General features: G+C 41.2%; 1 protein-coding gene across 3 annotated transcripts in view; it reads left to right on the forward strand.

Annotated features, from left to right (window-relative positions):
- arhgef10la (Rho guanine nucleotide exchange factor (GEF) 10-like a) overlaps window positions 1–15,201 on the forward strand; it is a 389,757-nt gene that overhangs the window by 286,820 nt on the left and 87,736 nt on the right. For all 3 annotated transcript variants that reach the window (XM_057845783.1, XM_057845784.1, XM_057845786.1), the window contains one exon: window positions 826–912. In XM_057845783.1, the coding sequence (XP_057701766.1) occupies window positions 826–912 (87 nt within the window). The remainder of the gene's footprint in view (window positions 1–825; window positions 913–15,201) is intronic.

Here is a 15,201-nt window from a genome sequence, read left to right on the forward strand (position 1 = left end):
CGAAAGCTGAAGATGGGTCGTCACTGGGTCTTTCAGCAAGACAATGACCCTAAACATATGGCCAAATCTACACAGAAATGGTTCACCAGACACAAAATCAAGCTCCTCCCATGGCCATCTCAGTCCCCAGACCTTGTTTTGTTGGCAAAAGGGGGTTGTACAAAGTATTAACACCAGGGTTGCTAATAATTGTGACACACATTATTTGATTTCAAATAATTTTTTCTTTATGTGGGATTTTTTTCCCCACTGAATGAATGCACTTGTATTGAAGGTTGGATTTTTGACTTTTTTTTTTATTAAGGTCCCATATTATTTGCATTAAAAAAAAAAAAAAAATAGAAGCTAAAAAACACATCTTTTTCAGGGGTGCCAATAATTATGGAGGGCAATGTATGAGCTTGTTATTCATCTAATTGAAAAATTATTCGCTGATTCGTTGACTATTAATCGTATCATGGTTTGTAGCTGCCACATTGTTGATAAATTAGGGTCGCAACACTTTTCATAGTCCTCTACTGGCACTGTCATGGTGTGACCAGATGCCAATGCTGATGTCACTTTGACGTGTGGTTGCCCTCCAACGAGGCTGGCGCGTCATCACTTACTAACAGGATAACAAAGTCCTCAGCAAACACCCGCGGGACGCTTTGAACCCAATTGAATTTGGGAAAAGTGTCAAAACCGGTGCCAATGTGTGTGTGTCGCTTTGATAAAATGCAGCGAGACAGCCTGGAAACAATGAAGAAGTCGGGAGGGAGAAGAAAAAAAAAGAATGTCCTGAAGTGATGTATGAGAAATCAATATTGATTTTGTCTCCTGTAGCTTGAAGCCGCCATCCACAATCCTGTTCACTGTGCGATGTTAGGCTTCTCGGCAGCCAGCACATCCTTACCTCAAGGCTTCCTCTGGGTGAGTAAGGCACTCACACTCTCATACACTGATCCACTCCGTAATAGTAACCAGAATCGATGAGAAGAAAAAGTAAAGTGCTTTTTAATGTTTTACCTTATCGTTCTCGCTTTAGCTTTACAAACGAGTGCTATTTGCATTTATATTTGAACAAGAAAGGAACCAGCTGACACTAGGCTAGTTTTGAATTTAAATTTTATTTCGGAATTTGGATATATGAGCACCCTGCAAGACATAAAGTCACATTTTTTGTAAGAAAAATGAAAATTCTGAGGAAAAATCAAAACACAGTATTAAATAAGAGCTGCAGATATCGATTATTTTAGTAATTGAGTAATCGGATGAGGAACATTTAATGCGTTGCAGAATACATTTTAGGAGATGTACAGTGGGGCAAATAAGTATTTAGTCAACCACCAACTATGCAAGTTCTCCTACTTGAAAATATCAGAGAGGCCTGTAATTGTCAACATGGGTAAACCTCGACAATGAGAGACAGAACGTGGGGAAAAACAAACAGAAAATCACATTGTTTGATTTTTAAAGAATTTATTTCCAAATTAGAGTAGAAAATAAATATTTGGTCACCTATAAACAAGCAAGATTTCTGGCTGTCAAAGAGACATACAAAAAGACATACAAGACCACTGATAATCTCCCTCGATCTGGGGCTTCATGCAAGATCTCACCCTGTGGCGTCAAAATGATAACAAGAACGGTGAGCAAAAATCCCAAAACCACGCGGGGGCACCTAGTGAATGACCTACAGAGAGCTGGGACCACAGTAACAAAGGATACTATCAGTAACACAATGCGCTGCCAGGGACTCAAATCCTGCACTGCTAGACGTGTCCCCCTGCTGAAGAAAGTACACGTCCAGGCCCGTCTGCAGTTCGCTAGAGAGCATTTGGATGATCCAGAAGAGGACTGGGAGAATGTGTTATGGTCAGATGAAACCAAAATAGAAATTTTGGTAGAAACACAGGTTCTCGTGTTTGGAGGAGAAAGAATACTGAATTGCATCCGAAGACCACCATACCCACTGTGAAGCATGGGGGTGGAAACATCATGCTGTGGGGCTGTTTTTCTGCGAAGGGACCAGGACGACTGATCTGTGTAAAGGAAAGAATGAATGGGGCCATGTATCGAGAGGTTTTGAGTGAAAATCTCCTTCCATCAGCAAGGGCATTGAAGATGAGACGTGGCTGGGTCTTTCAGCATGACAATGATCCCAAACACACAGCCAGGGCAACAAAGGAGTGGCTTCGTAAGAAGCATTTCAAGGTCCTGGAATGGCCTACCCAGTCTCCAAATCTCAACCCCATAGAAAATCTGTGGAGGGAGTTGAAAGTCCGTGTTGCCCAACGACAGCCCCAAAACATCACTGCTCTAGAGGAGATCTGCATGGAGGAATGGGCCAAAATACCAGCAACAGTGTGTGAAAAGCTTGTGAAGAGTTACAGAAAACGTTTGGCCTCCGTTATTGCCAACAATGGGTACATAACAAAGTATTGGGATGAACTTTTGGTATTGACCAAATACTTATTTTCCACCATGATTTGCAAAAAAAAATGTTTAAAAATCAAACAATGTGATTTTCTGTTTTTTTTTTTTCCACATTCTGTCTCTCATGGTTGAGGTTTACCTACGTTGACAATTACAGGCCTCTCTAAAATTTTCAAGTGGGAGAACTTGCACAATTAGTGGTTGACTAAATACTTATTTGCCCCACTGTAATACAAAGGTTTGCTAAGATTGCACTTTCAAAAGAGCATTAAATGCGAGTGAAAATCAAATTCCCTGAGTGTTTCTTCAAACTATGCAGAAATACACTTTAATTTCAAAATAAATTAAAATATTTGAGCTTAGCCTCAAACGGTATCAAAAATAAATCAATAAATGAGGATCTCTTTTCATTGTGTCAAAGTGTCATTTTGTCAGTGTTGTCCCATGAAAAGATATACTTAAATATCTACAGAAATGCGAGGGGTGTACTCACTTTTGTGATACACCGGACATGTTTTTGGACAGTTATTTTGTATTGAGAGGTACTTAAATGTAGGGGTGTGACAAAATATCGAAATGGTGATGTATGATGATACCTTGTGTCCCAAAAGGTTATTGATATGCTCCTGCCAAGAATCAAGATATCGTTTTAAAAAGATTTCAATGTTTAAAAAAAACAAAATTAAAAAAAATGAGCCAACAAGTTATCAAAATCTTGCACCATAATACAACCCCTAGCAAAAAGTATGCAATCACCAGTCTCGGAAGAGCACTCACTCAGACATTTTATCATGTAGAACAAACTCAGATAAAAAGCTTGAAAAAAATAATTAGTTCAAAAGTGCAACTCTTTAGCATTCAGAAACACTAAATGAAATTAATAAAAACATTTTGGTGGTCAGTAATTGTTACCTTTATAGAGCAAGTGCAGGAAATATTTATGGAATCACTCCATTCTGAGGAAAAAAAATATGGAATCATGAGAAACAAAGAAATAACAATTAAAACACATTTCTAGTATTTAGTAGCACCACCTCTGGCTTTTATGATTGCTTGCAGTCTCTGAGGCATGGACTTGATGAGTATTCTTCATCAATTTGGTGCCAGCTGTCTTTGATTGCAGTTGCCCGATCATCCATGCAGGTCGGAGCCTTGGTGTGGACCGTTTTTTTCAATTTCAATACGGTTGGGATCTGGACTATTTGCAGGCCATAACATTGACTGGATGAGTCTTTCTCCAAGGAACGCTTGAACAGTTTTAGCTGTGTGGCATGATGCATTGTCATCTTGGAAAATGATAAACATATTTTCAATTGAAGGGATAAGAAAGCTGCCTAAAATTTCAATGTAAACTTGTTCATTTATTGAAGATTTAACCACAGCCATCTCCCCAATGCCTTTGACTGACATGCAGCCCCATATCATCAAGGACTGAGGGAATTTTGTTGTCTTCTTCAAGCAATCATCTTTGTAAATCTCACTGGAATGGCACCAAACAAAAGTTCCAGCATCATCACCTTGTCAAGAGTCAAGAATCTGCATTGGGCAAGGGGATGATGCTGGAACTTTTGTTTGGTGCTGTTCCAGTGAGACCTTAAATGGCCCAAAATTACCTAATTGCTTGGCATTGACTGCCACTGACATAGACGTTCAATCCGTTTGAAGTGGGAGGGATGGCATTCGTTCATTCGCTGCCACCCTCCCAGTTCAAATGGATTGGACGTCTACTAGTGATAAACTAATTCCAATTCACACTAGAAGCTTGTTTTTCTGTTAATTAGTTGTTTGTAGAATATCCTAGAATGATTTCCTGACCAATGTATCGATAATCGTTGTATCGCCATATCGTCAGATCATCGTAATCGCGAGCTTTGTATCGCAAATCGTATCGTATCGTGAGGTACCAAGAGGTTCCCACTCCTATTTAAATGTTTCATTCCGATTTACACGGAAATTCGGGTTACATCGCCAACCTGGGAACAAAACTTGTTCGGAACCCTCGGACTGCCTGTATACATGACTATATGAATGAATCAGGGCTGTCAAACGGTTAAAATTTTTTATCGAGTGAATCACAGCTTAAAAATTAATTAATCGTAAGTAATCGCAATTCAAACCATCTATAAAATATGGCATATTTTTCTGTAAATTATTGTTGGAATGGAAAGATAAGACACAAGACGGATATACACATTCAACAAACGGTACATAAGCACTGTATTTGCTGATTACAACAATAAATCAAGAAGATGGCATTAACATTATTAACATTCTCTTAGTGATCCATGGATAGAAAGACTTGTAGTTCTTAAAAGATAAATGTTAGTAGAAGACATAGACATTTTATATTAAGACCCCTCTTAATGTTTTTGTTTTGATAAAATTTGTAAAATTTTCAATGAATAAAATAAACAAGTAGCTCGCCATTGTTGATGTCAATAATTACACGATGCTCATTGTGCTTAAACCTATAAAATCAGTCGAACCAAAGCGCCAGCAGAGGGAGACAAAAAAACACAAGTAACAAGTGGCCATCACACTGTGCTGTCATTTTAATCTGTTTGAGCGGGGCATGTGTGCTAATCGTGTCAAATATTTTAACGTGATTAATTTAAAAAATCAATTATGGCCCGTTAACATGATAATTTTGACAGCCCTAGAATGAATATTCCTTAAAGTGCCAAGGAAAACAATAAAATACAATTAAGCGATAGTTATGACGTAGATACACGTGACTTATTTGCAGACACCATTTTTTTCATTGTGATGTAATTTGTTTAAAAGTTTAAAATATGCGAGTGAATTTTTTTTTTAAGGAAATCATACTACAATACGAAATGTATTAAAAAAAAATTGTCAATTGATTTTGGGACATTTCTTGGTCATTTCTAAGGCTGCAGCTATTGAATATTTTAGTAGTCGATTAATCGATGGACTAGTTAGTTGAAATAATCGAGTAATCGGATAAGAAACATGAAAAAATACCTGAGCTGAGCCTCATACACAGTGTTGTTAGTAACGGCGTTACAAAATAACGGTTTTTTCAGTAGTGGGTAATCTAATTAATTACTTTTCTCATCTTGGCAACGCCGTTACCGTTACTGAGGACGGAAAGGCATGCGTTACTATGCGTTACTATATTGGTCGAAAAGTCTGAGGGAGACGGACTCACCGAGACGACAGAGCAGAGCAGGAGCGGGGAGGAGGCAAGAAAGTTGTAACGCCGAGCAAACGCGATGCTAGGTAGCTCCAATAATACATGTTGTAGCCGATAGCCGACAAACTACGCCCGCATGTTATTGTAGATATGGTAGACATGGTAGATATCACTTGTACTGTATATAGATATAACTAGATGCAAAATGACAGCCGCCATCTTAAAGCAGTAGGCATTTTAGGACGGCTCTGTTGTAGAGAACCTTCCTCGCGAACCTAAGTAACTTTTTATCTAAAATACTTCTAAATCGGCAAAATCTTGACTTGAATCTATCTTTAAATGATGAAACAGTTTTCAAACTTTCATATGTCGAAAGTAGAGAGAAGGGAACTAATGCAATAATGGGAGCAATTTTAACAACTTTTAACAGTTGATTCAGGGTAAAGGGTAAATTAGGGTAAAGAATTGGGCTCGGGCCAATTGTACCAAAAACCTCCACAAAAAACTTCATATAGTGTGGCCAATGTTTTTTTTTTTTTTTTTTTTTTGGAGGGAAAAAAAAAAAAGTAATTATCACCAATTACTTTGCCAAGTAACCAATTACTCTTACATTCAGGTAATTGAGTTAGTAACGCAATTACTTTTTGGGAGAAGTAATTTGTAACTATAATTAATTACTTTTTTTCAGTAAGATTAACAACACTGCTCATACAGTATAAACATTTTTTTAAATGATGATCTATGTACAACAAAAGAACAATTAGCTAACTTGCATAGAAAAAGTCTGCTAACTTAAATGCTATGCCTATCCCTAAATGCCTTTTTTTTTTACAGTGCTCTTAACAAATGGTTCAGACGCATAGTCACACAAAAAAACTGCTAAATATACCTATAAACTAAATTATGAATACATTAACAAAACATTAGCTCAAACAAAAACTTAGCTTACGTTGGTCTTAACAGGGAGCAGTTGGATTCAGCCATGTGAAAAGAGGCAGACCAGAGGGCAGTGTATCCACCCTAATCAATAAAACTAAATGCAAACACTTTCAAAATAAACCATTGCAACGCCACTTTAATTAAACGAATACTCGAAGCAATAAAATTTGAATGTTTTTTTTCTAATCGAATACTCAAGTTAATCGATTAATCATTGCAGCACTAGTCATTTCCTTTCGATTTTGGGGAATTTGCGGATCACTTCTTGTTAAATTTGGGTTACTGAACAGGAAGTGACCCGGGAATGTCCCCAAATGAATAGGAAGTGACTCAAAATCAACAGGCATTGTAAATGCCCTAAAATTAACATGAAGTGACCTAAAAATGCCCCCCAAACCGGTAACACTGGCTGTGAATGCTCTGTTTCAGTCCCATTGACTGTGCTTGACGTCTAATCTATGTTTGACCCTCCCAGTCAAAATGGTTTGGACGCCCAGCACCGTCAATGGCAGCCAATGAACATGGAGTGACCCCCAAACCGGTAAGATTGGCTGTGAATGCTCTCTTTCAATTCCATTGACTGTGCTTGAAGTCTAATCTATGTTTGACCCTCCCAGTCAAAATGGTTTGGACGCCCAGCACCGTCAATGGCAGCCAATGAGAAAACACAGACATCAACATTTCAATATATTGTCACACCCCTATCTGTCGCCTGTAGTGACCCCTATTAAGTATATTTCCCTTCATTTTGGATTTTCAAAATACAAAGCTGATGTGGGATAGTAGTGTTTTTCATTCGGAAATAAACTCGCAAGTCAAGAGTGAATCTCCAAGGCCAAAAACAGGCAGGCGCAGTCAAATGTTGCTAGGAAACTGAATTGGTGTAACATAAAGGTAAGTTGGAGGTAGGCGATGTGCTGCAGAGTCTTTGATGAAGCGCACCCGATCACAATGCAATGGGACTTGTGGGAGTTCAGCTGCAGCTGCCTGGAAAGAAAAGCAAACTGGAAGAAAAATAAGATGCAGTATTTATTTTTGGACTTGTTTGCGGTGGGTAGGTGGGCAGCTGATCAGGTAATCCTCTTCTGGCCCAGAAAGTGGCGAAAACTAGCGTAGGCCGCCCAAGGAAAAAGACAGGAAGCACGGATCAGCGTCCTCAGGTTTTCGCCTGTTAGAGATAAGTACATGACATTCATTCTCAATCTTGCCACTTTTCCAAAGACAAAAATAAAAACACGTTGAAGTCCATTTATCAAAGTCACGTGATTGCCCACAGTCCAAAATTTGCTGTTATCTCCTGTCCGTTAATTAGTTTGTGTGAGAGAATTTTATTCATGCTTAAAACACAACCATTATACATTTCATATTTTGTATGCATTTGTTATGCTTGCATGAGAACATTATAGCCAGGGGTGCACATAATTTTTTTGCCCAGGTTCTCAGAGGAGGACCTGGAGATGTGACTTGGTCCTCGTTGAGCTTGAGAGCCGACCCGCCTGATGCGATAAATTTATGACAAGCTTTACTTAGAGCCAATTAACTTTAATTGATTATATTAACAATTAATGCTTGATTAACATCAACTGTCACAACAAAATTGCCATTACTTTGAAGTGAAATGTAAAGAAATAAGAAGCACCAATTCAAAATAAAGGGCATTATGCGGCTCCCACATGAACTCCAAGCCTTTTTAAAAGTGGGATATCCTCCTCATAAGACCTCATTGAACGTGCATGTTTAGCTTTGTAAAATGCGAGCAAAAACACGTTTGTCAGTGCATGTCGCTGTTCATTACCTTTATTCCGCCACTTGTCCATAGGGCGAGTGGGGTCCTGTTTGACATCGATAGTTTGCTTAATTGCCACATGCGCTCTGGTTTTTTCGTGCTTTTCAAAGTTTGGATGGCTGAAATTCTTTGACCCTACATAAAATGCGCTGCTCTTATCCGCGACATTGGGATTCTCACGGCACATTTTGTACCGCATTTCCGTGCGAGCATCATTTGCTTCTAGCCATGGTACCTCCTGTAGCCACTTTTCAGCAAAAGTCCTTTTTTTCGGTAGCTCCGGTGACATCTCTGTCGTCTGTCTGTCTTTTGACGGGGGTGGGGGAACACGGAAGTAATTTAGTGATGGCCAAATGAAGCCTCATGAAGCAATGAAGCTTTGCAGCCAATTGGTTTGCACATGTAGCAAAGCTTAATGGTGCTTCATTTACCCTATGGCGCCATCAAGTGGTCTAGAAGCCCAAGAGGTCAACATTGTTAAGAATTCAATGGCTATTTGCTTAAGACAAAGATATGAATGTGCTTCTGTTAGTAATTTAGTATGTGAACAAAATACAACAAGTGCTAAGGGTAATTTGTTATTCATTTTTATTTAGAAATAATAGCTTTCCCACAGTGGCTGGCTTTAAACAGTTTTTTTTTGGGGGGGGAAATATTTCACCAGCTTTAGAAAATATTCTTTCACAAGGCACAGATGAAGCTGGGGTGCAGAGAAATGTGAGTACCAGTTTATATAAATTTGGGTAGGTATTCTTTTGTGCCTCCCAGTACACTAATGGATTGTTCATTCTGTTGATGTTTGGTTCAGATAGGTACACACACACACTCACATTTATATTAAAGTAGTTTTTCTCCCTTACCTTATTGAAAGCAATAAAATCAAAATGTTCCCATACGGGGGAGGATCGCTCTTTTCGCGCAGGTTCCATCGCAAGCAAAGGACAAGGCTCGAAAAAAGATTGCACTGGTTGCACTGTTGCGCACAGATGTAACAAGTACAGGAGCCCGAAATCCACAAAATGTGAGATAACAGGCGATCGCCATTGCGTTTTGCAACCAATTTATACCGTAGTCTGTCCTGTTTTTGCAATGTGCGCCAAACGTTGGATCACTTCCGAAGCACTCATGAGATTCAGCCGGCCGCCGGCGAGGCTTCCCACGTCATCATTTCCGGGTTTTGCCGAAATGAAGCGCGCCTCGCTACAAGCTTCGTGGAAACCCCCCTCCCATTACTCGACACAAGCTTCGGAACCTCGGCTCATTTCGTCCCATCACTAAAGTAATTACTCAGTGTGGCCTGCCTCTTCAAAATTTTGAGAAGTTATTTTCTCGTGTCCGCCGCAAATACAGTGGTCAGCCATCGGTACGCAAAAGCGTATGGAAGCCGTTGAGGGCCAGCGCATTTGTCTACGTCCAGTACGCATGCGCGCATGCGGACCACTTATGTGCACCCCTGATTATAGCATAGAGTATCGTTGTTATATTAATCTGTTGTAATCTTTTTGAGTGTGTCTTCTCATGGCCTTGACGATCGTAGACGGTATCACCATATGCCCAAATATGGACTGTTATGTTCTGTTGTTTTTCAATATGCCCTGAATGAATACAAGAGAGGACGATGTTTTCTTATCTTCGATCTAGCCGGGACCAGTGTTCAAGGTCTAAGCTCAAAGATGTTTTTGTATGGAAAAATACCAAGGTTTGTGAGATGACGAGTTTCGTTTCTTAGTAAGTTTCGGTTTTGTTTCTATGATGTGAACCCATAAATAAAGGCATGCCCTGCATGTCTCTTTAGTCCACATGCGGAGAGGCGCTTTGTGCGTGGCTCCGCGTCTGTACCCGAGAGCTCTTGTACATAAAGCCTTCGAAGATAATCAATCCATGGTTGGGGTCGTATTTATTTCTCTAATCGAGCTATTGAGGTAGCACTTGTCTTGGAGTTCAAACTTGAGCTTCCCTGACAGTTTGCTTGTTGTTCTGACTGATGAGTCAATGCAGTGTTTTTTTAGGGAGCATAAAATTATCCTTTAAAAAAACAAAGATTTTCACAAGAATGGGGTTTGTCCCGGCCGCGGATGAGAATCGAAATCCGATTCCAATTCCGAACTGGTTCCTAGTGTTTCGAGGCCTCGACATAACAATGAAAAAGCCTTAACGATTCCTAAAGACGCGTATTGCGTCGTCACGTGACGTGACGTGTCTTGTTGTCCAGACGCATCAAACTAGCATGGCGCCAAGAACCAGTCGCTCCAAAGTTTGGCTACACTTCACCAGGAAAGTGGGTGAAGATGAAAGGTTACGATGGTTTACCACGAGCATTGCAGCCATAAACACAACAATGACAGCACGTAGGTTCAAACGCTCGAAAGTGTGTCTTCACTTCACGAGGAAAAATGACAACAAAGCGACTTGCAGACATTGCAAGGTGGAGATAACTGCATCGGGAGGGAATACGACTGCACTGTCCTCACCGAGACGCAAAGGCTCAGTATTGGCTATACAGCGAGCTAAACTCCCAAATGACGATGCAGAAGACGTTGGTATAATATTCTGACTTTATTCAGCCTACACTTAAAGAGTGAAACTAAAAATAGAAATGAAACAAATCAATTTCATCCCCAATAACAAACTGGTTCGCATCAACGTAAATCAGCGATGATTAGCTGCTAATACAGTAATAACACAAACGGTTAGCATGTGTTCGCTAGCATTAGCACATCGTCAAACCACTATAAAACTGGATTTAAGTGTCCGATCGCGAGTGGAAACACACAACAACGACACAAAAGATGATATATACAGGCGTTGCCTCTGTAGATATTTTACAAACATGGACAGAGAACGTAGGCTCGTAGCAGTGTTTCCCTCTCTCACTAACTCGCTCACTCGCTTGGATGCTTTGTAGCTGTACTTCTTCTTCGCATGTAAGCACGCTCTTTTTCACGTGAGCGCGTTCTTTTTCACATGAGGAAGCGCAAGGGCGCCCCCACTTGAGCGGGAAAGCACACTAAAAACTAAAAGGCATGCTTTTCAATATAATGCTAAATAATACACTTTAACACATATTTCCAAAGGCAGAACAACGACCTATGTGCCAATATATACCAATTTTTAAAATTTCTATTAGAAAAATGTTTCAGTAAAATGTTACACATTCTTGTGTATTTGCCACTTATTTCCACAGTTAACATTGAGACCTTGGGCTTCTTTTGACCTCGTTGTGAATTTTTAAGGTTGTGACTTCTGATTCAACAAACTCGATGCCAATCAAAACGTTTGTTCTTCCTTTTCCCCAAATTAGAATCGATAAGAGAACCGATAAAGAATCGAATCGTTAAGCAATATCGATAATGGAATCGGAATCGTAAAAATCATATCAATTTCCATCGCTAGCCGTGGAACAGTGGACCAGCTCTACAGCCTCGGCAGGGTCCTCGAAGGTGCATGAGAGTTCGCCCAACCGGTCTACATGTGTTTTGTGGATTTGGAGAAAGACTGCGTCCTGTGGGGGTGCTTTGGGATTACGGGGTACCGAGCTCCTGGTGAGGGCTGTACGGTCCCTGTACGACCGGTACTGGAGTTTCGTCCGTATTGCCGGCAGTAAGTCGGATTCATTCCAAGGGAGGGTTGGAGACCGCCAAGGTTTTCCTTTGTCAGCGATTCTCTTCATAATTTTTATGGACAGAATTCCTAGGCGCAGCCGAAGCATTTACAGGCTCCGGTTTAGTTGCATCTCTGCTTTTTGCAGATGACGTGGTGCTTGAGGCTTCATCAAGGCGGGATCTCCAACTCTTACTAAAGCGGTTCGCAGCCAAGTGTGAAGCAGTTGCGATGAAGAAGAACCTCCAAATCTGAGCCCATGGTCCTAAGTCGGAAAAGGGTGGCGTTCCCTCTCTGGGTTGGGGAAGAGACCCTGACCCAAGTGGAGGAGTTCCAAGTATCTTGGGGTCCTGCTCACGGGTGAGGGTAGGAGGGAGCGGGACTTCGACAGGCGGATTGGTGCAGCATCTGCAGTGATGGGGACTCTGTAAAGCTTCATTGTGGTGAAGAAGGAGCTGAGCAAAAAGGCGCAGCTTTCAATTTACCAGTTGATCTATGTTCCTAACCTCACCTATGGTCACGAGCTGTGGTTCCTGACCAAAAGAACAAGATCCCGGATACAAACGGCCGAAAAATTCCCCCGCAGTGTGTCCGGGCTCTCCCTTAGAGATAGGGTGAGAAGCTTGGTCATCCGGGAAGGACTCAGGGTAGAGCCGCTACTCCTCCACGTTGACAGGAGGCAGTTAAAGTGACTCAAGCATCTAGTTTGGATGTTTCCTGTACGCCTCCCTGGAGAGGTGTTCCGGGCATATCCCACTTGTGGGAAGCCCCGGGGACGACCCAGGACACTCTTGCGAGACTGTGTCTCTCGGCTGGCTGGGATACGCCTTGGGATCCCGCTGAAGGAGCTGATTAAAGTGGCTGGGGACAGGGAGGTCTGGGCTTCCCTGCTAAAGCTCCTGCTCCTGCAACCCGACCCTGGACTAAGCGGTAGATGATTGATGGATGGATTCCTAGGTGCAGCTGAAGCATTGAGGGGGTCCGGTTAGGTGTCATCTCTGCTTTTTGCAGATGACGTGGAGCTTGAGGCTTCATCAAGCCGTGATCTCCAACTCTTACTGAAGCGTTTCGCAGCCGAGTGTGAAGCAGTTGTGATGAAGATCAGAACCTTCATATCTGAGCCCATGGTCCTCAGTCAGAAAAGGGTGGTGTGCCCTCTCCGGAGACCCTGCCCCAACTGGAGGAGTTCCAAGTATCTTGAGATCCTGTTCACAAGAGAGGGTAGGACGGAGCGGGAGATCGACAGGCGGATCGGTGCAGCATCTGCAGTGATGCGGACTCCGTAAAGCTTCATTGTGGTGAAGAAGGAGCTGAGCAAAAAGGCGTAGCTCTCAATTTACCTGCTGATCTATGTTCCTAACCTCACCTATTGTCATGAGCTGTGGGTTGTGACCAAAAGAACCTGATCCCGGATACAAGCGGGCGAAAGTTTCCTCGCAGTTTGTCCGAGCTCTCCCTTAGAGATAGGGTGAGAAGCTTGGTCATCCGGGAAGGACTCAGGGTAGAGCCGCTACTCCTCCACGTTGAGAGGAGGCAGTTAAAGTGACTCAAGCATCTAGTTTGGATGTTTCCTGTACGCCTCCCTGGAGAGGTGTTCCGGGCATATCCCACTGGTGGGACGCCCCATCAAACTGTTTTTCTTGGTCACCAGTGCAGCTGGCGTTTGGTACCTAAAGTGAACAATGATTGACAGGTTTGTGGCTTTGATCTGGCCAGAGATACCTCGGTAGCTCTACGATGAAAGGCACAAATGTGTTAATCATCGTTAAGCTTGATACACAGCCTGAAGTGTGCTGTGGCAACTTATTCATTGTGTAAGTAAGGGGCTGTTCTCGGCAGCGTAAACGTCAAAGCAAAAAAAACAAACAAACATATTTTTATTCGGTTTCGGATTTGGACTTGGTATCGGTTTATCTGTGAATGATGAAGATTGGTGTATATGAAATAGATCCAGGAAGCCATGTCTCTGCACAATTGCTGCTTTTATGAAGCAAAACAAAGTTGACATAAAAAAAAAAAATCTATTAACTATTGCATATGTGTACATTGCGATGGCGATGTTCAAACTATATATTGTGAAGGCCTGCAGACGACAATTAGCATTAGCGGTTAGCATTTGAAGTTAACTTTGGCAAATCAGTAAGCAAATTGCATTAACGTTAATATAGAGCTAGCAGTTAGCATTAACTAAGCATTAGAATCCACTTAACCAATCAATAGGCAAACACGGCACACAGACATTTAAGTAGCATTTTCTTGTGCATATTGACATTGACAGTCAAATAAAGAATGTAAAGCGTGAAAAAAATGTTTTCGATTTATTATATATTATTTCTCATTTTTGTATTCATAATCATTTTTTATTTTTAGTCTGATTTATAAATGTACTTATTTATTTTAATTTAGGCAGTTTTGGTCCTCCGCAGCGCTTTGTGTTTTTATTAGGTGGTTTTTTTTTTTTGCTTGTATTCTATTTTCTTGCACCTACTGCACTTACTTTCTGATTATATTCATAAAAAATACTCTACTGTGGCGTGCCAGGTCAAAGAACGATTACCCTTTCCCAGTGTTTGCCGACCAGAAAGATGAACGTGTGCAAAGGATTGTCACTCTTTTCATGCCGCATTATTTCCCTAAACACACATTATTTTCTTTAGCGGTCCCTAACCGGGCTGCCGTGGGGATGTGCTGACTCTGGTGTGCCTTGACACTCAATAACTCAGAAGGCTCCCTCTCTTCTTCCGATGCCGGCTCGCAAAATCAAAGAGCAATATGAATGAAGCCCTGAACGTTCAATAAGGAGCCTCTTCCATCTCAACACTGCTGGGAGTTTCTGCCTCATCTGGTTCGATGTGGCCCATCGCTCGGCTCGGCCGTGCTGTCTGTTACGAGTCAGACATTAATACCGACATTGGTGGTAAACCCCTGCCTCTGACCGGTTCGCCATTTCAAAAATTTGCGGTGTTTTTTGTGGAACTAAGCTAATTAGTCCACCACAGAAATCTCAGGAAAGCAGATTAAAAAAAAAAAAGAACAGTCTGCGAAGTACAGGGCGAAATGCACAATGGATCCATATGTCGCAGATTCAATGCATCACGGGGTTTTAAAAAGTATTCATCAAAACAAAGAAAATATACAGTGGGACAAATAAGTATTTAGTCAACCACTAATTGTGCAAGTTCTCCCACTATTAGAGCGGCCAGTAATTGTCAACATGGGTAAACCTCAACTATGAGAGACACAATGTGGAGAAGAAAAAAAAGCTAGAAAATCACATCGTTTGATTTTTAAAGAATTTATT

Source organism: Corythoichthys intestinalis, chromosome 9 (genome assembly GCF_030265065.1).
Source record: "Corythoichthys intestinalis isolate RoL2023-P3 chromosome 9, ASM3026506v1, whole genome shotgun sequence".
Lineage (NCBI taxonomy): Eukaryota > Metazoa > Chordata > Actinopteri > Syngnathiformes > Syngnathidae > Corythoichthys > Corythoichthys intestinalis.